This window comes from Nomia melanderi, chromosome 11, assembly GCF_051020985.1.
Source record: "Nomia melanderi isolate GNS246 chromosome 11, iyNomMela1, whole genome shotgun sequence".
In the NCBI taxonomy this organism is placed as follows: domain Eukaryota; kingdom Metazoa; phylum Arthropoda; class Insecta; order Hymenoptera; family Halictidae; genus Nomia; species Nomia melanderi.
Genome location: NC_135009.1, coordinates 1,512,955 through 1,539,511, shown reverse-complemented (window position 1 = coordinate 1,539,511; position 26,557 = coordinate 1,512,955). Strand labels below are relative to the sequence as shown.

Here is a 26,557-nt window from a genome sequence, read left to right as displayed (position 1 = left end):
GAATTCCAGTTTAATCTCGTTTGATCTCGTACGATCTTCGTTCATGCAGAATAATAAACAAGAACTGAATTCTGAACGAAGTGTGAATGGACCGGGTGAGGACCGAGATGGTGAATCTCGGGACTTATACTTCGGTTTGCATATTGCTAAATAAATGTATTTAATAATTTCTTGCAGAAACATCTATTTACATTTCTTCAATACATACATAATTGTAACAGAAGAAACTTGAAATTAATCATTTTGACCTACCTGTTTAGGTAAATGTATTAGTAATAAACTATTTAAGGTTATAGTAAATATAAATATTTATATGTTTTAATAGCTAATATAACTAATATAAATACTTCCTTAAGATTTAGCTGATTAGTTATTCATATATTTACCTTACTTCTACTATTAAAGACAATATTTCCATCATTCATCCTTCTGCATCTCTTAAGATAAAAGGAAGACATGATTTTAAAAATGATTCCTATTTATATACAGTTTCACGAACTTAATATAATTTAAAAAATTTAAATAATTATAGTTACGAACGGAGAATTTTTGTTCGTGTATTTGTAGAGATATTGGAAATAGTTCTGTAATATTATTTTGCATTAACCCTCGGAGGTTTATTACTTTATTAAGTTATTCTCCTAGTTCTTTCAGTATTTAAATAAAACGCGTTCATCCTGCACATTACATACAGTGTTTGATATAAAATGTATTTTATATACACATTTTCGGTAATTGTTACATTTAAAATTTTACATGTACACGACGGAGTTCTCGAAAATGCGGATTTAAATTAATCCAATATAGTTCAACGAGGATTAAACAAATTCCATCCTTTCGACGCTTGTTCCTATCCAATTTCGGCAACATTTTTCAGTCTTCTGCACAGAACTTACAACTTTATTAAGTTAACTTTATTAACCTCACTTAGAATACAAATTTTAATCGACGGGAAATGTTTTCCGTTTTTCGTAGAAAATAGTCTACGTTATTTAATTCTATCATAGTTGTATTTTTCATCATATTCTGAGTTTAGTGTTAGTTTTGTTTTCGTATAAAGGAAAAGTAAACAAAAAATATTCAGTATTAATTTCAGTAATAACAATATAAACATGTAATACAAAATACACAATATTGTACACTTGGTAATTTATTGAATTTTGGCAAATAAATACCTTTTATAATATGGAACATAATTAAGCATCTATCATTATTTCTCTTTAGTATAGTACATCATTATTAGTGTTATTATACTTTTATTGACTTAACTTACAAACAGTATGAGTTTTAATAACTTAAAGATTTAGTGTGCCTAATTTAACAATTATAATTTAATAAATCAGAAATATTTCAATAATTAAGAAATGAAATCAAAATCGTAATTTCATTACTCTTGGTGTTCGTGTTTTTTTAGAATGCAGACTTCTTGAAAATTTGTTCCACTCAACACTCAGCATATGATCGCATGCTATAGGACACCAAAATATGACGATCCAACCTTTACGCGTCCTTGATACAGAATGAGCAATGTAAAACAAACTACCTGAAAACTCACTGGGCTTCAGTTACAGAAAAAGATTAATGAAAAAGTATAATATTCATAGCTTTTACGTACGTGGCGATGCAGAAGGCTCTGAAGGTCAACTTTGTTCTTTGAAGTGAAATGATGTCTCATTAGTTATCGTATAAATCAAAATACATGTAAATAGGTAATACTTTAATAGTTAATGACTATGTATTCAAATTTGTTGAAAAAGTGTTCGTTAGGTTCTTGGAAGTTATTATTTTATATTGTAATCGAACACTTTTATGATCTTCTATTATTATTTATTTAATAATAATCTCTAATAAGCATTTTTTTAATAAACATTTTTTTATATTAACTTTTTTATTTTTTTTTTATTACTATGTAAAAACAAGCAAGAAATTCAAGTAACTTGTTTCGAATGCTTTGTTTTATAGTTAAACATACAGTATGTAGACGTACACCCAATGATCCTTAAATTTTTCTTTCCAATATCTATTTTTTGAAATGAATTCTTATTGAATTCATAAAATATGAATTCACGATATATAAGACTTTCAAAAATATTCAAGAATATTTTATCTTTAAAATAGTACAAAGAAAAGCAACGTAAAAGACTGGTAGTATTCAACGGAGCCATGTATAAATAATAGTTCCAAAAAACAGTGTCCGTATATTTCCATTACTATTTCTTTTTCATTTAATTCAATGATTTATTTTATACATATCATATATAGTTATTTTTTAGTACTCTGTGCATACTGGTAAATGTTAATTTTGATCGGTAAAAGACTTTAAAATTGACGTAAGTGTTAAAGTGAATCTAACGGACCCTTCTGGTCTTTTCAGAGTTGCAGTGGTTCAAAATCTGTTACTGCTTCCATGAAACGGTTTTCATTGTTGAAACTCATGAAACCAGCCACAAACGTGTTACAATTCAAATGGTTTATTAACAAATGTATTTAAAGCACATGAAATTGTGGCAATACTGCAGAATTCCGGCTCGTAAATTGGTTTCCATAAAATGGAAAAATGTTGTAGAAATCAATGTTTTGAATAATTTTTTTCTGTAGTAAAAATATCGCAGTCTTTTAATTTCTGAGACGATTATGAAAAATTTTCGCTTCCACTACATTGAATACTATACATGTACAGAAGAGTGTCTGTGAGACAGCATCCACAAGTACTCCGTATAGTTCAAGAGCCCTAAAAAGAATAGGAGTCTAATTGGTCAGCTTTCATCTTTCCTCAAATCATTTCCGATATTAATTTATTATTCACCGATACGATTACATGTAACTAATGAAAATTGTTAACCATTTCGCTAGAGTGGACGAGATATTTTGGTTAGACGATCTCGTCGTACAATGCTATGGCCGAGATATCTCGTGTACCTTTATTATTGATATGAAGTGTTTTATTTGACAATTTGACACAAGTAACCCATTTTTAAGACATGCCATCGTTGGGAAGATGCTTGAAAATGAAAAATATGAAATACTCCATATTTTACAGAAGTAGGGTCTGGTGGATAACAAGAACTGTAAACACTATAGGAAAATCGCAAAATATTGCTACTTCGTCAAATAGCGCGTCCATCGACATTACTTCTATATTAGAGCACCAATGTAATTCGAGTATTGCAAGAGGGATAATTGTAATCGATGTAGACGATCTAATACACAACCATACTACTCACAGAAAAAAATCTCATCCAACAATAGAATGTATAGTTCGCAAAAACAATGGCCGACGGCAAGAAACCAGATATTTATGTCAAAATTGTTCCATCGCATTATGCATTTCACCATGTTTTCTATCATTCCATACAAAATAAACAATAAAAACTCTAATTGTGTAAAATATGAAGTATTTTATATTTATCATCTTAAAACACTTTCCAACAATAATGGCATATCTAACAAATCAATTGCGTCAAATGTTCAAATAAAATAGTTCATATCAATAATAAAGGTACATTAGATATCTCTTCGTAATATCATTTCTTCGACATCGTGGAACTCAGATATCTCGTCCATTGTAGCGAAAGAGTTACAAAACGTGTGTCGTCCCAGAGCCCTTCTCGTTACAACGCACGATAAATATCTAGATATTAAATACCAGGGCTTGAAAAGAATTAGTTTACCAATACCGGTCCTTGAAATAATTACAAAGAACCAATATTTTTAATAAATGTTATGAAGTATCAACACTTCGGTCTACATCTATTTCAGTTACGGTCTTCTGTACACTTACACCTCCAATTTACACAATAGATTGATTTCCCAAAAATGCCGTGTAAATTGAAATCGTGCAATTCGAGATAAATCCATATGAAACAGTCTTATTGTTTTTTTTTTGTAAAATAAAAGATTATATGCATATTTTTAAATAAAAATTCATTAATCCAACAAGATTTCATATTTATAATTTTTGCATTCGTCTGACCTAACCGCGGTAAAGTAAAATGTAATTGCTGTGTAAATGGAAGTTCTTCCACTCTTCTTCAACCATGTCAAATTGAAATCGTACAATTCGAATGTCATGTAAATCGAGGACTAAGCGTACATAGAATATCGGCCCTCATAACAGTCCTCAAATAGGTATGAGGACCGAAAGAATAACGGTCTTAGGACCAATACGAGGATCAATATTCTATATCAATATTCTATAGAAGACTGTAACTAAAATCGATATAAACCGAAATGTCGGTACTTGATAATAATTATTAGAAACATCGGTCTTTCATAACTTTTTTATTGAGGCCCTTTATATATCGGTTTTAACCTGCTGACTATGAATTTAATTTAAAAAATCGCAGGACGAATGCACCTAGGATATATTTTAATGAAAAACCGGAGCAAAACAAAAAACAATTACACGTTTATCTGAAAAAAAGAGAATTCATTGCTGAAAAAATTAGTACCATTTCAAGCATTAAGATAACGCAAATACTCGTCAAACGCAGTTAACTGGTTAAACAGTTATTTTCCGGTCCATTTCAAGCCCTGACAAATACTATTTATAATTGCACGGTTATCATTTCGGCCCTCACCTTCTCGGGGAGGTTTCATAGAGATACCTTCCTCTAAAAAAAATTTCAGTTTATCACAGTTGTTTCGTATATAAGTGCATTGTTTCGTAAATACAGAAATGAGTTTCACTCCGATAATAGAGATTGATATGGGGGAGGCTCTCGGTCTATGCTTTTACATTATAATTGACAAAGATCCTATATTTTTATGAAGTTTATTTAATTGTAAATTGGAAAAAATAAGCTACAATAATAACGATAGGGAACGAAATTGGTAACAGTATGAACTGATCTCTATCGTTATATCTCACTCTATCGCATTCAGTCCCGCTTCTATCCTTTGTTACTGCTTCGCGGCCAATACTTATCACTCGTCGAAGCCCAAGGCAGTTCAAATATCGCGAGTGGGAGAGTCCTCCTGCCCCTTTAACTTTTCAGCTTGTGGGTGGTCTGCCAACTCGTCGGAACTGCACTATAGCTAAATATTTACTATACTTGCGATCGTCTCATAGATGCTCTCATGTCTTGGGTTGATGTAAAAATTTTGACATTTTTTGTACACAATTAACAAAAAGATTTTTTTCTTCGAAACAAATAATATGTTTTCAAACTATTATAACGTGTGTAAGGGACACTTTTTTCTTTGTTTTTACTTAGTTTTGATTTAATCAGCGAACAGTTGAGAACTCATCTTTTTATTTTTTATAAATAATCGTCAAAGCGTTTGCATCAAACCCAATAATACAGAATTCGACGTAATGGCAGTGAACATTTTTCGCGATTATCTCGAAAACGAACGGAGACCGTCGTGCGTTGCGTTTGTCAATGGAAAACGTTGTTCCAAACAACGATTTCTACAATATTTCTTAATTTTATGGAAATAGGTTTTACCGTCAGTATTTTGCACTATTATCTGAGTACCTTTTACAATCATTTTTCCGTGTTTGACTGCATATATTTCTGTACGTTTAGTTAACAAAATGTTAAACCAGTTCATTAAACTAGAAAAGTGAGTTAAACATGTACTTCACTTTTAGCTTTTTGCTTTACCTCAGATATTCCTTGCTACTTTTTTCGTAATGCATAAAACAGATCAATTTGTTAATTAATTTCCTCGTAGAGACCACATTCTAGAAAAGAAATTTCTCCTACTGTAGTTGGTGTTTAAAGTCTTTGACAGAATTACGCAGTATAACATGAGTTATGAATTATTTAATAAACCAAATGTATAAATATACAGATTGAATTGACTGAATAGAATAACATACAACCATAAATCGATAAAATATAATACACACGCAATCATTCACTCGCAACAGTTCACATCGATTATATTAATTACACTGTGGAACAGGATTTTTGTTTTTTAATAGCCACTCAGTGGTCCTTATAGAGTTCTTTACCCGATATACGAATCCGGAAACCAAATTGCTGGTTCACGTCCAGTTTTCGAAAAAACTGGGTTTTTGTAAAAACGGTCGAATTTTTCAGAAACCCAAGTGTTAAGTGAAAACTAACAACGATAGGCAGTTAAAATTTGTCGCAGAAAATAAAGGAGACTTGTCGGAATGTGCAGTTATACAAATTTTGAATTTTGCCTATCATTAAATATTTGTAAATGATGATCAAAGTTTAAAAAAGGGATAGATGCGCATACTTTCTATGTACTTCTGTTACATTTCAACGAAAATGTGTTGGCTAACACGAATTTGCTATGCGCCATTGGATTCTGCAGACATTTCTGAAGAGGAACTGATGTTAACTGAAGAGGTTAAAATGATGTTTTTCCTTTATAATATATTATATTAAATTATTGTATTAAACATCAAATTATCTGAAACAGAATGGTTGTGAAAAGTTTTCTCATAACTATTAGGAAAATTTATAAAACAATTAAACATTATATATACATATAAGAAGTGATCGGGGTCCAGTCTATACAGCGCGAAGTTACGGCCCTGCATGGCTGTGGCCGGCGAGCGATGGCGGTGTAGCGTGAAAGTTCCGTGCACGCGTTCTTCGTGGACATTTTCTTACCCTGTCCCAAAGAAACACTTATCTCACGCTTCCCGCGGGAGAGTTCCTCTTCAGAAATGTCTGCAGAATCCAGTGGAGCATAGCAAATTCGTGTTAGTGAAGTGCATACAAAGTACGCACATCTAACCATTTTTAAACTTTGATCATCATTTACAAACATTTATTGATAGACAAAATTAAAAATTTTTATAGCTACGTGTTCAGACAAGTCTCCTTTAATTTCTGTGACAAATTTTAACTGCCCATCGTTGTTAGTTTTCACGTAACACTTGGTTTTCTGAAAAATTCGACCGTTTTCACAAAAACCCAGTTTTTTCAAAAACTGGACGTGAACCAGCAATTTGGTTTTCGGATTCGTATTTCGGGTAGGGAATTCTATAATAATCATCTAGTGGTTATTGTAAAAAGCAAAAAAAGTTCAAATTTGTTCCACAGTGTTACCATTCGTCCAACAATCTCAACGCACATGCACATGCCTCAAACTTGCTGATTAAATGACACCGTTATTATTAATTTTATAACATATTAATTAAATGTTCAATTATTTGATAATATTCAGTCACAATACTTCGAATAGTTTTTCAAAAATTCTTATTGCAGGACGCGTTAAAAATCTGTTTCATGCTTGGACAAAATTCCCATACCGTTTTTCATTTGATTTTTATCAAAGGCCGGAAGCATTCTTTTCAAATTAAAATTAAAAGTTTGTAAGAATGGTATGCACTTGATGAACCCTTTAACTATGTCCAACGTTAATAGACGTCGAAGCGAAAGTTTCCTGAAGCATAGGTAATATCAGTAATTGATTTCAAGATTTTAATCGAGTCTGAGTCTTCTGAAACACTTTTAGAAGGTTTATTGTTAGTTATTGTGTAAACAAAATGTTTTTCTATGTTTGTGCGTTCCTGCAATCCACGTCTTACGATGAAAGCTTCGTTTCTTTTCTTTCTCTGTTCTTCTGAAATCAAATTTATTTACCAAAATACAATTTGTTCTCAAAGTGCACCTCTAATTAACAGATTAACTTTCAAAGCAGCACTCGTGAAATCGCATAAACTAATTGTTCTTATCATTCCAAATTACTCACTATGAAATTAATAAAAACAATTTTCCTAACGACAAAGAAAGTGAAGAATCAACTTTTTTCACAGCGATTACTCTTGTAACTTTACATCCAACAAAATTCGGTTTATTCGATATATCACCTAGAAAATTAATTTTTAAATCGATACAGAGAGTTATGTCACTCGAATACAGATAACATTGTAGTCAAAGTGATAAAGTAGTCTATTGATTTATAAACAACGCAGTCGTTTTTTTCTCCAATTTATAGTATGCCTACATCACCAGCAACTTCTGCGATCACTTGCCATGGTATCTAAACAGGAACCCATTACCAACAAGCCTTAATTATTGGAAAAATATAAATCCCAGATTGGAACAAGTTTTCAAAACCAGTAACCAGATAAGTGTTCATAAACCAGGTTTCCTTAAGAGTATACTCGTACGCTCCAGGTGTTGTTCTTGAGTTAAGTCACACGCAACACTCTCAGTTGGAGAATTCTCAACAAATAGAACATCGAATCTCTCACCGATAAATTTGTAAGTCAAGTTCCTTTACATAAAAATACCGTTTCTGTGTATTGAACACTATATCTTTATAGATACTTATCGATAAACTTCGTGTCAATTATAACAAATCAGTTTTTATCAGTTAAATTTAAGTAATTTAATACACACGGTTCTGTTCAATGTCATAGTTTTATTATACACCGTGATAAATTCGTTTAAAATTACATGCAGCGTTACAGTACCACTATTACGAAATACACAGTTAATCTCTAAAATTTAATTGCCAATGTTCCATTGTCAATATTTCAATTATAAACATTGTTGAGCGTCGCAGTTAGTTATGGCGTTGCTCTGGCTCAGTTTCAGATTAGTGATGCTGAGCCTGAATGAAATAATGAGATTTTCGATGAGTTGTAAGTGGATCGATGTTGATCCGTTGAGTTGTGGAATTCTTCGTTAGATATTCCGTTGATTCGTGTTGTTTGTGGAACTCTTCGGTTAGAGATTCCGTCGATGTGTGTTGTTGTGGAACTCTTCGTTAGAAATTCCGTCGATATGTGTTGTGGTGGAACTCTTCGTTAGACTCCGTGGAATTCTTGGTTAGACACTCGGTCGATATGTGTTGTGGTGGAACTCTTCGTTAGAAACTCCGTGGAACTCTTGGTTAGAAATTCGGCGTTTTGTGCTAAGATCTACCCTTAAATAGGTGGCTGTAAGGGTAGCGTCGGGGGATGAGACACGCGGATTGGTGGTCTCCTAGAGTTCTACGTTTTGGACAGGGAGGAGGCCGTTTTTCCTGATTGGTGACACTCACCGAAAAGTTGACCGCCTCCAAGTACATCGGTCACCTGCAGGTATCGAGAGTACCTTCGCGTGACGTCATGGAAATTCCGCGTGCCTCGACCGTAGCAAGTAAAAAACTGTATGAAGCGCCTTAACCCTAATAAAACATGCAAAGAGTAAATATCTAAAATGTAAAAATACTAATCCTCGAACAGCTGAGGGTGGTTGTTGAAGGTAATGGTCGATGGCTTCATAAAGTTATTTGTTTTAAGAAATAGGTATTACACAGTATCTTGCATTTTTGTATATGACATTAAATATTATACTGTATCATTATAAAAGAAAATTAGAAAGGGAATAACCGAATAAAGAGGAGTAAAGATGTCCCAAAACCAAATCGACCTTCGCATATACCATTCGATATAAGATTCGATCTCTTGAAGAAACTACTTTCTACCAAATTTTGAGCCCCTACTTCTCCTACTATTAAAATAGTTACAAGGTGGAATGCTATACATAGTTTATGCTTGATAGTTTATGTTCTGTTTGATAAAAAGTTATGAAAACTATCATAGTTATTCTAGATGCTGATGTGCATTTCTGGGAATTTTTTCAGAATTTTATACCCAAAAATTGATTTTTAAAAAATTCGAGAAAATTATAAATGATGTTTTTGCATTTAAATTATCGGAGTACCACTTTTATATTTCCCTGGAATTACTGTCTTATTCTGACTATTAATACTCTATTTTTCATATTTTTCGGATTGGGGGAACGCAGTTAAAAGAAATAAAAACTGATATTTTTCTACATTATCGGCCGAATTATGCATACTACAATATTCATATTTTTACAAATATTGTAATTTATTATATTTATTAACCTATAATTTTTTCAGATTTTTTAGGAGGGTGTATTATACTTAAAAATATTATAAACCGATATTTCAATGTTTTCCGCAGAAGAGCAGTATCGTCATACTACAGTAGTTCTTAAATAGCTATTTTATACAGTTTAAATACCATGCAGTTTTTCTCACTTTTATTAACAATACAGCAGAATAATGTTCAATGTGAATATAAATAGTTGAATGTATTTTTGTTAAAGCAAATCCCAACTGAAACGGCACCTAAAATCAAACTAAGAAATTTCAAATTTATTTTGATAAATATCTTGAAAACTGAAAATAAGCGCTGATTATATGTATAACGAAAAGTTACTAAGCATATTTTCTACATAATATGTTTAAATATCATTGAAGTCGGCGAGGTATACTCTTTCATTGTATATAGTGAATTAAAGAAAAGCCTTCATTATTTCTGTGGTACATAGTACCTACACGTCATACTATTTAATCCTTTAAGTGCTGAATATTCGCAACCGAAGTACTCTATGTAGACGGGATATTTTTTTGTTTAGCTTGCCGACTGAAGGTCGACGATCTATATTAATTCATACAAGACGTAATTAACCTGTTAACTGTGGAATTTAGTTTGAAAAACCTCTCATTTTGCGCGCAATAAAATCAAAAAGTGAAGTGTGTACTCGTCAAACGCAGGACAAATGCACCTAGGGTATATTTTAATGAAAAACTAGAGCAAACCAAAAAATAATTACATGTTTACCTGAAAAAAAAGAGAATTCATCGTTGAAAGAATTAGTATCACTTCAAGCTTTAAGATGACGCGTATACCTGTCAAACTTAGATAACTGGTTAACTTGTAATTGTACTTCCTCAGTTTCGCCAAATAGAGTAATGCTAAGAAACACGTATATTCATGTGATACACTTATAATTGTCACCAAACCTTGTGTGAGATCGAAGAAATCGAAAAACACATACTATATATGTAAATAATCCACAGCCATGACTTTCGCCAGACGCATATATGCGTTGATAGCACTCAAAGGATTAATTCTAAGTAAAAATACCTCAACAAGTAAATATAGGTTGAATCACAACCATTTTCCGGCTATAAACATTGTTGTGTGCTAATGCCGTGATATACTTACTTACCGGCTCCAACTTGCAGAGATACAATATGCTTGTCAAATAATACAACAGAGATCTGAAAATTTCAAAAATTCTCGAGTCTGTAGGAAAATGTCGAGCGTGTGTGGAATTTTCAGGAGAACACGTGGAACACCTGTGAATATCGAAAGGTCAATAGTTAATCTACTGGAAAAGTGCAAAAGTTTTGACTGGTTTCTATATAAATAAAGATATTATAAATAATTTAATTTAAAATAATTAAATAATTAAATTTTATTCTATTGCAAGTAACTTATAATTCAATGTTTATAAGAATAATAAATTATTTTTAATCGAGTATGGTTAAGATTATTATTATTATTATGAATCAATTTGCAATAACCAAATTCTACACAATATCATCATAAATAGTAAAATATTGGTAAAAGTGAGGTTTTCTGTTTAGATAAAAATTATTATATTTAAACCTCTATTTAATATTTACTTTCCTACGAAACTCACGTATCATAATTACACATAAAGTGTACCCACTGATCACTTTTAATTTTCATTTGAAGTACAATCGTTCGCTTAAACCAATTAATTTCTGCTTTGAATAATAACTATGTAAATTATTTACTGTGTACTGCTATGGATATATAAAATGTGAATACTATTGTCTTCGCAAAATAATATGATGTTGATAATGATAATGACATTGCATTTATCTAATATTGTGATGGTAACATACAAAAATGTTTATATCTAAGAAACGCTTGAGATTTCGACTAAGATTCTTTTACTCGGTGTGGTGCATCCTATGTATCATACGCAAATGAAAATTTCGTCGACTACGTACCAGAACAGGGTAAAATGTAATCTGATTACACATCACTGGCAACGATACAAACGTAATAAGTAATTCCATTATACATTATCTTTTATAATCAATAATTGACATCAATCTATATTTGAAATCGAGGTGATTACACCGTTAATAATCCAAAAAATGATTTGTAATTTTAAACGTTAGTCTTAATATATAATGAAATTACATTTTGCGTCGTTCTACTTACTCCACTCACTCCATAGACGAGGAGCATTGGGATAATTATGACAAATTCCGTGAATTTTTGAAATTGCAAACATAGAATCTTACTTTATTTGCTTCACGTTTTTTGTACAACTCAGCCAATAATGAGAATGTATCAAAACAGAGTATTAATGTTGCCACAACTCGATCCAGCATCGCGAGTGGACGATTCTGTTTGCTCTGTGTTGTTTTAGTCTGGCAACATTGGCTGACTTATCAAAGGCATATAATAGCATATAAATATTCAAAGTATTTTGGTAATTACTTACTTTAAGAGACAGCGCGTTGATGATCTCGACCTTTACATATGTTGTTAAGCACACGATTCTGACAACGAGTAACTTTTTCTAATAATTTAATTGGTCGTCTCTTATAATTTTTGTGATATTCGTAAAACAAGTTTTGATATTTTAATAATTATTCATCAAAAGGTATACACCATGAGTTTCAGAAACCTTAAAATATGTTATCAAGTGATACATCATTCTGAATAATACCCATTCTCTATACCCATAGGAATCTGTCCCTTAGAAATAATATTAATATAATATTAATATTATATAATATTTACAGAACTATTATTAACATCATAAATAGGTATAACTCTCTACATTATATAGTCCAAATTTAAAGCTAATCGAAAAATATATATAATAGTTATGAATAATTTCTTACAAACCTAAATTTCGCTGATACCACAAAAGTATTTGAACACACAGAAATGTGTTCTAAGAATCAATGATAACAATGTTTTCCAGGCAATGAATGTGAACATTCACTGTTGCTAGTTGGCCTACGTCAATCATAATCTGGCATTTATCGCGAAATATTATGTTGACCATGTATATCAAATACTTTTGTGCTATCAGCGGAGTTTATCCTTATAAGAAATAATTCATAACTATTGTATATATTTTTGGATTAGCTTCAAATTTGAACTATATAATCCAGAGTTATATCTATTTACGATGTCACTAATATTTCTGTATTTAATATACTTATTATGATTAATAAACTATTTTGTGGTAAGTGTTCAAATACTTTCGTGAGTCACTGTATGTAAAAGTATATTCAATATTACATACCGTACCTTATAGGTCATGTTTAGTACATTAACTTATTTAATCTTCCAGTCACTATAAGATAGCCAACAACCCGTTACTAATAAATTTAATATTATCAATTATGATATTCTCATTTATTACAAAATCTAAACACAAGTCAACATCAATTCCTTTTTAATTTGTAGCCACACAAAATGCATCACATGAAACACGTAGCGTTAAAAATATTTTTGCAAATATTCTCGAATATTTCAAAAACTGTAAGAGCCCGTCAATTAAACATATAATTCCGAAAAGTACTCAGAATCGCGCCTTTAATCCAGATATGGCGACTTTTTAAAATTCAGATTTCAGAAGCCAATATTATTTTTCATAATCAGACCATGATTATTAGACACATTAGACTCTTTTCACCTGAGAAAGGTATTACATGTCACGTATGTTACTGACTGCGAATGCATTATCATAGGTAAAGGCCCCCATACACACTGAAACTTGCGGTGATGTCATCGTTACTAGTGACGGTTTTGAGTTTCCTAAGGTTTCATGATACGCGTTACACTCAAACAAAAAGTGAAAAAGGTTCGAATCCATCGCTTGTAGCGATGCCTGTATCACCGCATGTTTCAGCGTGTATGGCGACCATAAGGATTAAACTCATTAGCGCTGTGTCCCTTAAAGTAAACGTTTCTCTTTAAAGAAAATAAATAAATATCTTCTATAATTACCAAGAAGATAATGTAATCCACTAAGACAAGGTCTTGATTGAAATCCCCAGGTATTATCGACCGCCTTGTGTTATCGACGCTCGTCCACCCTGTCATCACCACTCTCATCGACGCGTCGATCACTCGAAGAGCTGCGACTACGCGAGAAGCACGCCCGAGTCGAGCATCGACGTCCAACACTTCGGTCTGCCCATACTTAGCGTCAGCGAGCCAAGTCCGCCGGATGAGAACGACCGTGTAGACGAATACTTGTAGGACATGCTTGCCGAGGACTTCTTGAAGGAGCTCCTCGTCTGACCCCGCATGATCACTCTGCCACGCTTCGCGTGATTCGAAACACGTCGAGTATATGCCGTTTCGAAAGTAAACTTAAAGCAACCCTTACGATCTTGCGGCGACAAACCGGACATGAAATTCTCGGAAACACGATCAACGGTTCCAAGTAAAGTCTACGGTTTTGCGACTGTTGCAAGCTGCAGCGGAGAATTCCCCGGTCGAACGATGTTTGACGTTCCACTTTCAAATCGATTATGTTCCAATCGAGGTATTTTAAACCCGAAATTCGAAGTCAATTTTAAGGACAGTCCTCTTTCATTTGACGGTGGCATGCGAACGGATAAGATTCTCGATCGTACACTGATAAAACCGTTTCTCTGCGTACCGATGACTTATGCGCCGGGGGAACGTCGGAAGGCTCTAACAGTCTACTATTGAAAGTAGATTAATAAATTCTCCGTTATGGACGAACAGATTGCGCGCGAGTATTTTGCTGCGGTGCAGTTAATGATATTCATATCGTATATACATGGTCGAAGCGATATCCCTTACTATTGATCGGTATGAAACACTGCTGAACGATACAATTTTTACTTGTTACTAATATAGTTACATGTCAGATTCAAATCGCGTATGCGAAGGAGACTCTTCGACGGATTGAAAGTATTGTAAGAATCAGAGAAAGGGATAATAATTTAGAGATGTTCTTTCATTATAACGAATGATTGTACGATGGACGAGTAACAACAAAATTGAATAGTAATCCATAATTCGAAAGGCACAGAATTTTGTTTGAGTTTTCGCTTAAAATTCATAAATCAGAAGGAATACGGCGATGAAAATATTCGGCAGTCTTCGATTCAATTGTTCAATACTTAAAAAGATTAAGTTACGTTACGAATTAATAAATACTTTCATTACGGTGGGACTTTGAACGTTATATGTAGAATACACGGTGTTACAAATATTTTTAAAATTATTACGCAAGTATAGTAAAAGTATTTTAAACGTTGAATTTTTGTAGATAAAGTCTATTACAGTTGTCCAATGATATTTTAAATAACGATTATAATTATTCTTTGATTAACAGAAATGAAAAAAGAAATCTTTTTTATATGATCAAATATGCATCAATGTTTTTTTAATCGCTTGAACATAGCCTCATATTTCTACCAATTATCAATTTTTAATAATTCCGTTTCATTTTTCGTGTTGTTTGTTTTAAATTATCAAAGAAATTAAACATTTTAGAATGAACGATTAAATTGTATTAATATATACGTTAATATGAAGATTTTCGCAATGAAAATACAATCAAATTATTAAAAACCAGAAAAATGAATACCAGAATAAATTAAAAATATTTATTTTTAATGGTATTTACAATGTTACAATGATTCTTCGTAGTCTGACAGTGTATGAAACACGCAGACAGAAAATCTTACAATTATAAAACTAAAAATAGATTATTTACGTTTAAAAACATTCAGCGGCACATCTTACACTCCTGCAATTGTATCCTTGTATTCAAAATAACAATGCAGTTGAACACCTCGTATAAATCTATCAAAAGTTAACAAAATTCTTCATGAGGATTTACTAATTGTAATAAAACGATAAGATACTTTAAGAATCTTGTAAAAAAATTTATTAATGTAGTCTACATTTCAAAATTAAAGATTCTTGAATATAAGTTTAAAAATATTTTATATTATTTTATAAACTATAAACATCCTACAATACTTTTACAAATTTAATAAAACTTTCGAAATGCGTTGTATAATTCACATCTTGAAAATTTCTCTTTATTATTTTACTATAATGAAGTTAATTTATTAGCCGTTTTGAAAGATTCGAAAATAAGAAAATAAGAAAAACTCTCTGTTATCTAACAAATATTATTCAACTATATGAATATTTTGCTTTCAAATAAATATAAATTTGAAAACTAATTAACTACTGTCAGAACATAATTATTTTGGAATTTGTAATGTAACTATATTTTTTTGGCATTTGACAATTCACTCGAAGGCGTTCAAATATTTTCACGAGCCAGTATGCAATACATAATACTTACAAAAAGTTCAAGAATGATTCTTATTGCTTCAGTTGAATATAGTTCTTTCTTTTTAATAGAGTCCTAAATGAGACACAATGGTGACCACAAAGAAGTTTAAAATTGATATATTTACATGTACAATAAGCAAACAATGCAATTGTTTGAACTGTTTAAACTTTTATTGAAAAATAAACAAACAATATATAATGGATTACTACTATCATTCTAAAACTTATTTCAGTTACAAAATAATATTAAAACATATTTATAATTTTATTACGGTAATGATATTTTTCAATATTATTTTATAATTCTTTAAAATCCCATACTGTGCGGTTATTTTCATAACTTATTTTCTACACCTGCAATCTAGTTTTGCTTTTGTTCTAATAACGCAATTCATAGAAATTCCACGGGACGAATCAATCGTCAATGTTTATTCCACTTGTTTTCATGTTGCACACAAAATATCCAAATATTATTCTAATTTTTTAAATAATTCATATATTTGTAATGAATAAGTTACTACGAAAGGAAAAAATGAAGAAGCTTCTTTTTTGGCCACCATCTCGAATTCTTAAAAGAATACAGGAAGACGAAAAAAAGAGGCCGTATGTCTTAATCAAATGGCACGCATACGTCGAACTGAGTGTGCACGTTACTGATCGAAAATATAATGAACGACGTGGTACGATCGAATTCATCAAGTAATGTCAATTGCACAGATAACTAATATACAAAGCCCTAGTTTAACAAGACACTCCAATCGTCTCTTTCTCCGTACAACTCTAAAGGTTGATTCATACAACTAATCGATGTTTATTCCAAGTAATACCGTTCTATACGGCTTAATGGATGTTTCGTATGAATACATAAGGATCGCATATATGTTGCCGTTCTGTGTTTCCCCCTTTTTCCTATTCAAACTTCTGTACTCCATTTTTCACTGACATCAAACGCGGAATTATTCGAATGTGCAACTCGCTAGGATACCACAACTTACAAATATCTTTCATGCAAAAGCATTCAATGACACACAACCAATTCTAACAATAAGTGTCATATTGATTATACAGTATACATATATAGTATGGTTTCTGTAATTTCGCGGTTAGGCGACCCGCTTTACCCATTGCACTCTTTTGTAGAGATCACTGAATATCAATTTAATTCGCAGATACTACTACAGCGTCTGATAAAAACATTAGGGCTACCATTGATGTCATCTTTGAGAAGATCAGCAATGAATCAGCAATCTGATTTTTATCTGGTCGTTTGCTCATATTTATTTTTTATAATTCAGGCTTAATTTCGCTGCTTAATTCTTGGTCTTAACCCGTTGCACTCCAGAGCGTCACTTAGTCGCAACTTGATTTGACACAGCGAAATTGTAAAGTTTGATATTTAACACATTGTGTACCGGTTAATTCTTAAAAAACTGAGATACGTAGCCGATGATTCTTAATGAGATTAACTTATACCGCTACATATAAAATATTCAAATATCTTATTGTTATTTCATCAATTTTAAAACAATGTTAAAATAATTAGTTCTAATAAAATTTTATATTTTTTTTAAATGACGTAGTAGTTAGCAAAGTTACGAAGGTAGGTATTTATATGAAATCGAGATTTCTCGTTTCCGGTACGCAATGTGTAACATTAAACTTTTTATAATGCGTCAATATGTGAAATAGTGAAATGAAATAGTTTCATTTTCGAAATTATGTACGATTTTTCGTCAAGTTAGTTTCAGGAAATGTCTACCTCATTAAAAAATATTGAGTATTTACACTAAAATGCTTCTGGCGTGCAAATGGTTAACAGTACGACGAAGCAATTATTATTAAATTACCTTTTGGAGTTCCAATACCATGATTACCGCGAAAAATGTGACGTAAAAGCTATGGTGGTCGCAATTGTTTATCAGGGATTATATATCAAGTCACATTCAACATTTTTGAGTACTTCATCTATTCTCAACATAATTTCTAAATAAAACTATTTCCATTACTTTTTGTCGATTAACTGTCCTTTGAAGTGTATTTTTAAAACGCTTGAAACATTACAAAGTTATTGAGAAAGAATATATTCTCGTGGTTTAATTAAGCACAGTCTCGAGAAAGAAAAATAGGGATAAATGTTACCCAATGAGAGCGAAAATGAAATAGCTTCCATTATTCCCAGGCTTCGCGAAGTTACAGTGGCAATACTATTTTCACGTGTACATGAAACACCTGAATGTCATTTTGTACGAAATCGTGCATTTCAATTACCTTGTGCGACATATTTCATGTTCCCTTAAAGTTGTTGAAACTACTTTTCTTTAAGTGATTCAAGCAACATAGAATCGTTCATAGGACAAACTGACTAACTCTACTTTGATCGTTTTCAAATTTTTGTGTGGTAAAATGCTTGATTGTTTACGAAATTTTATCGAATTTGTCTACTTCTTGTCTCGTAGTGTTAATCAACTTGACAAACGAATGGCTCATATATTACGTGACTTATCGTGCAGGTGCTACTATCGAGTATCGTATTGACAGTATCATGTACACAGAAATAAAAATGGGGCGAATGTGGAACGCGAAACAATTTGTCAGAGAAATTTTGACAGTATATGAACAAGATGAATTTTGTAACATCATACTATACGTACGAAGTCGATACGAACGGAATGAAAATTTAATATACGTGGCGGACAGAAAAATAATCGCCCGTGGACACGACTGACAGTGAACTGTAGGCAGTTAAATTAGAAAACAAATATTCCGAAGGAAACTATTTGTTACCTTATTGAAAAAATATATAGTAAAATAATTTTGATATCATTTGAATATGAAATAGTTTTACAAAAATAACTGAGAACTTAATTGAAAGTAACATACGAATAGTATGCTAAAATTCAAGTAACAATGGAAATAATTGTCTTTATTTTGAATTAAATTCGAGCAAAATGATTTAAGTAAGTATTTATGGTCAGTAACGTCAATATTAAAAAACCCATACCATGAATATCTGTATTTCAATGACAACTTCGCGATCAACTGCGCGAAGAACCACAATGGATTTTCCTACAAGAAATTCGGAATTATACGTTAATTCTACGTGTCCTCTGCAAAATATGACATCCCATATTTGCAGTTGTGTAGATTAAGAAAGCTGTTATTATCAGTGCTCAAACACAAGAATCGACCAAAGTCAATATTACGCATCCTGTTACACGACATGGTAATGACTTCGAATAAATTCTTGTGTGAATCGTTCGTCCTTTTGTTTAATCAATCTTAAGTAACGACTTGACGAAAGTACGTTTCGTAAAACTAAAGTTGAAACATACACGCAAATTCGGTAATCTTTTTTCTTTATTACCGATAGCTGCAATTAAACAATTTTTTTAATTTCTTAATTTTAAAAAATAAATTTGAAAAAATTTGATCATAAACGTTCGAACGATTGCAGAAATTCGTTAAGACATTTACCAAATTGAACGAATATCATTGCGGTATGTAAAAAGTCACGATTATCTATGCACTAATTTAAATAACTGCAAGTACATATTTTAAACGTTCTTTCGTGCTTACTGGAAAAATCAGCGGAATTATGATTCCTTGTAATAAACAGATATTGTCACGTCGATAAATGAATCGTTTATTTTGAAAGTGGCTTAACTCCATTTTCCAAAAAAAAAAAATCAAATTAATGGTTATAATTTCAGTCAAATCTAATTCTGTATGATGTTTTTATATATTAACAGTTTTTTCTTTCTTTTTTAATGGACTTACGCCACTTTCAAAGTAAACGGCTCAAATGAGTTAACAATGTTTCTGTTCAGCTTTCATGGGATTTAATGTTTCTCGATCTTTTTAATTCGAAATTCCGAGAATGAAGTGAACGTTCGGAATTCGCGAGATCATTATCATTCGTCGGGATTCATTATTACGTGGGAACAATAGATTGTGAAATATGTGCGACAGATTCAACTACTTGCCCAGGTTATCTCGAACACTGAACATCGAGAACTTGTCAACTAGATCCGTAGTGGAATTTTATTCATGCATTTTATTATAAGCCATGTATCGCGTGACACGTTTTTGGACCAATCAGTACGAGAAATCAGGGGCCATAATTTCATCGTCCCAATGTTGAATTTTTATAATAGAAAAATCTTCATAAATATATTGCGTATCATATAATTTAGAAGGTATTGCAGGTATACTTTAATATAAGGAGTGGTAGGCAAGCTAGGTGCTTAAATGAAACAAAAATGTTCTGTGACATTTTTTTGGAATTGCTACTATTTTTGAAGTAGAAGAATTAATATCAGGTTAAAGGTAGAGAACACAGTGATATTACGTTACTTATTGTAAGTGTAAGGGTACGTTTAACCCTTTGCACTCGAATGTTATGCTACAGATGATAATACAAATTTGTTATAGAATTATAATAATAATAATAATAAATAAAATAAATATAAAACATTGAATTTTACCACTGGAAATTACTTTAATTCATTTTCCGAAAAATCAATACAAATTTACACCCAACAACATTGAAAATAAATCGAGTGCGAAAGGTTAAAGCGAAGCTACAATGGAAGCTAAAAGAGCGTCGATTCAAAACGCTTGTACCGTTGATCGATTAATTGAACGTAGCTTTATGCGTCTCTTTAACGTAAATTCTTTCATTTAAAATAGAAGTACAGTACCTTACACAAGAAATAATCGGACATGGTCTCTTACTATGTATTTTGTTTATGGTATTGATGGTTATCTATAACCGTAATGATAAATAGCAAATTACTATCGAAAATGGGATGAAAAAAGTTGAAAACTGACCAATTGGACCTGCATTCTTTCCAGAGATCAGTTCCTGTGCAATATATTCTTACATTTCATTATCGTAGCTACGCTATAAACGTACCTTTAGTAATATTAACTCTTTACTTATAATATCATGTGAGACTCGTGATGAAAAGTTCTAAACTAAATTCGATAAATTTAAATGTTATTTATTTATTTTCAATATAAATTAAACATTGCTTGTCTATTATTAATTTTTAACATTTGTAGTAAACGTAGACACAGAATAAGTATAAGATTCTTTTCTTTTTCTACTAAATTGTTAACGATAATATAAATGATAACAACATAGTTCAGAAATGTATCATAGGGCAAGAGTTTCTTATAGATTCTTTTTTTGTAGGTTTTTCTTTACTCGTTTGAGCTTTGGAAAAATTTAAGATTCACGAATGTGAGTATCACCTAATCCTAGCCTCATGCTATATGGAACTAATTAATTTTTCCACTAGAAAATATAACTTGTGTTTTGGTTATTTTATAATTACCGTACAAACTCCACACCAATGCACGGTGTAGCAAGACTTTGTCTCAAATTTGTAGTTTCTAACAAGAAATTTAAAAAGAAACTAATTTCATAATTAGTCGCAAATAATTTATAAAGCTAACAACTTAATTTTTTTCGAAAAACGTTGTTCAAAATAAAATTTTTCAGAAAATGAGGGCGATGAAAAAGGAAAGAATTGTGAATTGAAACTTAGCGTCCAAAAATCTATGAAAACCACATATTATATATTGTATTAATGGAATAATAATCGAACTTTTATTAGTTCTTATTCTTTATAAAGTAAACAAATAAACTTTATGATTGCTTATATTTGCTTAAACTATAGAAGATACAACGAAATGTATGAAAACAATATTTCAGCCATTTCTACTTAGTGTTAAACGTGTGAAGCTACTAAAATTTACAAGTAATACTATTACTTAAACTGAAGCTCGCATACCACCTCTTAAAATATTGCATACTTGGGATGCCTTGCGAATGTTTACGTATATGTTACATACAGTATGGATCATTAAGAACACGTCACTTTAATACCGTCCATTGAGTTTATCTTATTAAAGAGCATGTTACTAGAAATGTATAATATAGAAACAAATTTCGCAATTACCATCAATTTTACTTCTTTCAATGAAATAATATACCGTTTTATCCTACTTAAGAATGGTTAAGAACACATTGATATTATTTTCTAATAATCAATCGACGCTATATAGACGTGAATAAGATTGGCACTATTTTGTTTTGTTTCATCTAAATGGTCTTAAAGACCCACGAAAAAAAGTTGTATTGCGTCCCTTTTCAACATTTCACTTTATGATAACTTTTTTTTAATAACATAAACTCAACAGGAAATATTAAGGTAGTCTGTTTTTAGTGGAACAATCTGTATTTGTGAACAAAAATTAAGCTTATTTTAAATTAGTATTTAATTACATATTACGAAGGTAATTTTTTTGCGTATGTAAAATAACATTTGAAGTTTTTATTATGTAATATTTTGACAATTCTCGTTTACATAAACAAGTCTACATTGATAGGCACGTTGTTAATTTCACTTTCATTTCATTGATAAGGAACGATACGATACACTTAAATTTCGGGGACCAAATAATTATAAAAGGACAGCTGAAAATTAACAGTAGCTTCATTCCTAAATATTTTTCAATCATAGTAGAAAGATCACATTGAACACTTTGTTTCGTAAAACTGCATAATAACGTTTGTAATAATAGTTTGTAATAATATTGACTTCTTAAAAATTACTCTCCTTATTTGAGTTTTCGCTTGTACACTATCATTACGTAATTTTAGCTAGATAATGAATGTGATTAATGCAGCTTCAATACATGCTTGTATGTACAGTAGAAAATCATAAATATATTTTAGATACAGCGTGCGGCATAAATTGCTTGACCAAAGATATATTTAAATGAAACTGTTTCAAACTTTATGCTAGTGTCGAATATTTATGCCTTACTCTGAACAGTGTACTATATCAACAATAACATTGAGAATGTCCAATCGTTGCTTCCTTAAACATTATAAGTGCGATTCAGGTTGCAAAATAAAGGAAATTCTTTGCAACAATTTCGTGGTAATCATAATATATACTTCTGAAAATGATAAAACTCAGATCGCAATACAGGATTATCCACTTAACTCGGAACCTGTGCGTGTAAGACAAACGCGATCCGTACAGAGACTACTGGATCCACCGGGCCAATACGTTTCAGACTCACTGACAAGGGAACAAATCGAAGTGACGTCCGCCAATTGTGATAAAACCTTAGTAACAAGTGGTTTTTACAAAAGTTTTTGTTATTGACCGTCATTAACGCTAAAGAAAAAGAAGGCAGCACTCAAAGTTGAGGATGAGAATAACATCAAAATTGTGTATTTTTCACAAGGAATCCAATAATATAATCAGATATCATATAACACATTAAAAGATAGCACTTTTTTATTCATTTTTCCAATCAAACATTAATCTACAATTTTGTGCATTAATACATATAAAGGGACTATACTGTCAAATATAAAATAAAGATAAATAACAATTTTTATTTTTGCATCCCAAAAAAAGTTATCATGGTTAAAGTTCTTTTGCATTTTCTGCCAGACTGAGTTTTATTACGATGTATCACAGAAGTTTATTTTCTATACATTTTTGTTTACGTAGTTCTCAAAATATTCAATCAAATATGTTTCTCACCTTTGATTTTTATAGCTGTTGTTACATCTTACATGCGAATGATCAGCCATAAAAGAGAATGTGTTAAATATTTCATGGAAACTGCTTTCTATCAGAGTAGATCATAATAATCGGTAAATATCACTTAAAATATTCCTTTATTAGTCTCGGAGATATAATTCATTGACAAAAGTGATTATTATTTATATTATTTATACAATTATTATCCAATTTACATAATAACCTGAAGAATCAAAAGAAAAGCTTTGGAAGCTTTTTGTTGCAGTTTATAATTTAATTACGAAAACTTCATCAACCAATAGAAAATATTTTCTCAATGAAAATAACCCTTCATAAAAATAAATAATACTATGAACAGAACAATGTTAAAAAATTTCATACCGCGTCCAACAAAGAATCTAATATCTTTGAACCAGCGAGTCCGAAAAGTATGGCGTTGCATGTATGCATAGTATTTGTAAATCCATTGTGATGTCGAACATATCTTCACGCGCTCGGATTTTGAGTCAACTGAATAACCATGTTACTTATTTACATACACTCACGAACATTCTTACGTTTACATAAATATTTTAACTAAACCTAGTTTATGCACATGTATCGTAAAGTGGAAATAGGGAAAGGTACGATTGTGACCATAAATTTCTGAATTGTTAAAAATCACGGAAACTATTTTGTTAAAAAATAATGTATGATATTGTAATTAACATTGTTCAATCTGTTATAGAATAATAAAGTAAGATAAGATAATATAATGAATACAGGACTTACTATTTAATGATCCTCGAAAATGTGGGACACACAATTGCAGCACAAAGGGTAATTAAATATAATGATTTGAACACGAAATTGCTTATATAGTTCCAAATACAACAAGCTTGTGTAATTACTTCGAAATATGTCTTACTTCCACTTCACGTTCACCTTCGTAATTTCAATTATTCCGGATGGTACAGATTGTTATCATCCCTTAAACGGCATCCCCTAAGGTCATAGCTTTGGAAATTGTTTCTGTTTCTCTATTGCAAGTTGTCTAACTACGAATGCTGTCGCACGTATTAATCGGACCTAAATACATATATGACTAGTACATGGCGTATGTACCTATAGAAAACATATAATGGTATCTACGAAAGCAAATCGATAATGTAACCTTAGCTCCTACGATCACCGCGTTTCTCGTACATTCTCATTGATGTGGCGCGAGTCTCGATGCTCGTGGACATACCTTCTCGAACATTTGTATAAATATTCATGATTAACGCGTTACGACACTATTTAACCGGACCGCGAACAATCTATTCAGCTTTGTTGTATCATAAGACAGATCAGAGACAACCTGGGCCTAGCTTATTTATCTGTTCGACGAAGAAGTTTGAGCCACAGTTTAATCAATCGAGCACATTTTCTACGTGCCAATGATACCACTTAAAAATAATCAGCGTTCCACAATTTATTCCGTATAAGATTGTGACTCAATTGCATATTAACAGTATTAGGTTGTAACGTAAATACTTTCGGATATATTGAACACCCTTTTTGTATTATTACTTTTATCTAGCAGTAAAATAATAATGCTGGGTTTTAATTGTTCAGGAATTACTTTTTATTCATCCTAAATATACACACTTTCAATAATCGAAATGCAATCGAACTTATTTACGTTACGGTCTGATATTTCATCGAATTTTTCTACATTAAATATTCCTTGAAATATTTCAATAATAATATTCAGATTAACATTGTTTAAACTAACATTTTCAAAGATGCCTATTATACATTAATATGTACTATGATAAAATTAAAACAGCTAAAAATATATTCTTACCGTATTTGATAGAATAGAACGTATTCTTTTAAAAACGTTCCGCAGTTATAAACAAACAGTGACTTCAAATAAAAATAATAAGGCTGGGAAGAATAAAATTTCTTCTGCATATATTATTTTGATAATTATAACCTTCTCGTCGATTTCAATCTTCTTGAAATATGTTGTCGGAGATGTAATTCTGAACAACTGTTTCCTGCACCTACATATATGTTACTACCGTTTGGCCTTAGTTCCACAAATATGCATAAAAATATATTTGACATTACATACCGCATTTTATAGTCTATGTTTGTAGTTCATGCTTTAGCGTGGAATTATAATGTCAATGAAGTTTAATATAAACGCACCGAAACAAAACGCTGTATAATAAATAAGAATTTTAGTCCGATGCAGTTTTTATTTCCATATTGGCTAATGTAATTTTATTTTATACTCGCGTCTAATCTGCATTATTTTTAGTTTCATATAGTTTATTTCTATAGTTTCAAATAAAAATTTTATTCAGTTTCCATCAGTATGTTGTTAAATCAGAATTTATTATCACAATTATTTTGTATATTTCTACAGTACATAAATATCAGTTGCAGTCCAAATTAAAAAACCGATTTCCTAACTAGATTCGTTGACGCGATTTCGAAAATATTTTTTGTAACCAATCACATAATGTTTCAATTAGCTTGTTTTAAATGCATGTATCAACCACAATGTTAAGATTGTTCTCAATTTTTTCTGCTCGGAAATATCAAAGCGTTTTCGATTTATGGATGTACTTGCTTAAGTGACCCATTATAGGGAACTTTCCCTTATAGACTCACGAATGTAATGTGACAAATTCAGAAATCATTAAAACTGATGAACTACCTTTTCAGAAGTGAAAAATATACTTTTATATATATTTCAGAAACTGAGATCGAGCGGCAGTAACATACATAAGAAAAAGGTTTTCAGACTGAAGTCACAAACAACGTATTTCAAAGTTACTGAAATTAACGACGAAACCTCTTT

General features: G+C 31.2%; 1 protein-coding gene across 20 annotated transcripts in view; it reads left to right on the top strand.

The window, feature by feature from the left end:
• LOC116435176 (uncharacterized) overlaps positions 1 to 24,480 on the top strand; it is a 384,264-nt gene extending 359,784 nt beyond the window's left edge. For 19 of the 20 annotated variants that reach the window (XM_031994464.2, XM_031994459.2, XM_076372348.1 and 16 more), the window contains one exon: positions 13,858 to 24,480. In XM_031994464.2, coding sequence (XP_031850324.1) covers positions 13,858 to 14,062 — 205 coding nt within the window. In that variant the 3' untranslated portion in view covers positions 14,063 to 24,480. The remainder of the gene's footprint in view (positions 1 to 13,857) is intronic. The other variant, XR_004236703.2, reaches the window with a different exon arrangement.
• Positions 24,481 to 26,557: the final 2,077 nt, after the last annotated feature.